The 769-nt window shown below is 54.5% G+C and overlaps 1 protein-coding gene across 1 annotated transcript in view; it reads right to left on the bottom strand.

The window, feature by feature from the left end:
• The window catches only part of LOC102769401 (arachidonate 15-lipoxygenase), a 7,543-nt gene that overhangs the window by 6,138 nt on the left and 636 nt on the right, over positions 1 to 769 (bottom strand). The window contains exons 3-5 of the mRNA XM_015563267.1: positions 585 to 707; positions 321 to 424; positions 3 to 138 (exon numbers count right to left, since the gene is read on the bottom strand). Of these exons, the coding sequence (XP_015418753.1) occupies positions 3 to 138; positions 321 to 424; positions 585 to 707 (363 nt within the window). The remainder of the gene's footprint in view (positions 1 to 2; positions 139 to 320; positions 425 to 584; positions 708 to 769) is intronic.

Below are 769 nucleotides of genomic sequence, written 5' to 3'. Positions count from 1 at the left end.
CCTGCACCTCCTCCATTCCTGACGGGAACACCAGGCGGGCAGGAAGGCGACTGGAGCGCCTTAGCAGCATGGGGTTGGCGCCATTGAGAAACTGGTACCCAAAGAAGGCATCTTCCTTCCAGGAGTCCCGCACCTTCTCTGCGGGTGGCAGTTGTGGAGCAGGTTGTGAGATCTCATCTCCTGGTTCTTCTAACCCCCACCAAACCATTCCCTCTTTCCCCCAGCTCACCAAAGGGACCCAGACCTCAGGTCTCCCAGCCCTGGTTCCCTGGATTGGGTGGTAAGGGTCCTGGGAGAAGTACCGGGATAGGGATACTGACCAGCCAGCTCGCTGTGGTCACACCAGAAGATCCTTTTGAAGTCATCCAGATCATTCCAGCAAGCAAGAAAATTTAGAGAGTCTTTCATAACTAAGCTGGCCATCCTTTAGGTAAGTATAGGCAAAGCGTTTGAAAGTTAGTCTCAAAATCACACATTGTAACTATAAGCACCCCCCTTGGGCTAATCCAGCCCTGTCCCTGTTCAGTCCATAGGAGTCCCTGGACCAGGATACCTCCCTCTCCTCTAGCCCGCACTGCTCTCACCCCTTGAGCTGTGAAGTCTCAAAGTCAAATCTCTTGTCCTCCAGAAACCTCTCATCTGGTGGGAGGTCACCTAAATTGGCCGCAGCCACATTCAGGATCAGCCCATCCTTCCAGTTACCCCATCTGTGGTGCAGAAATGAAATCAGGCATTGAAAGGCCAGGTGGGGGGGGGGGGCGGCGGGGGG

The sequence above is a fragment of the Myotis davidii genome, unplaced genomic scaffold (assembly GCF_000327345.1).
Source record: "Myotis davidii unplaced genomic scaffold, ASM32734v1 scaffold398, whole genome shotgun sequence".
Lineage (NCBI taxonomy): Eukaryota > Metazoa > Chordata > Mammalia > Chiroptera > Vespertilionidae > Myotis > Myotis davidii.
Note: the sequence above shows the minus strand (reverse complement) of the source record. Positions and strands in the feature narration are given on the sequence as shown.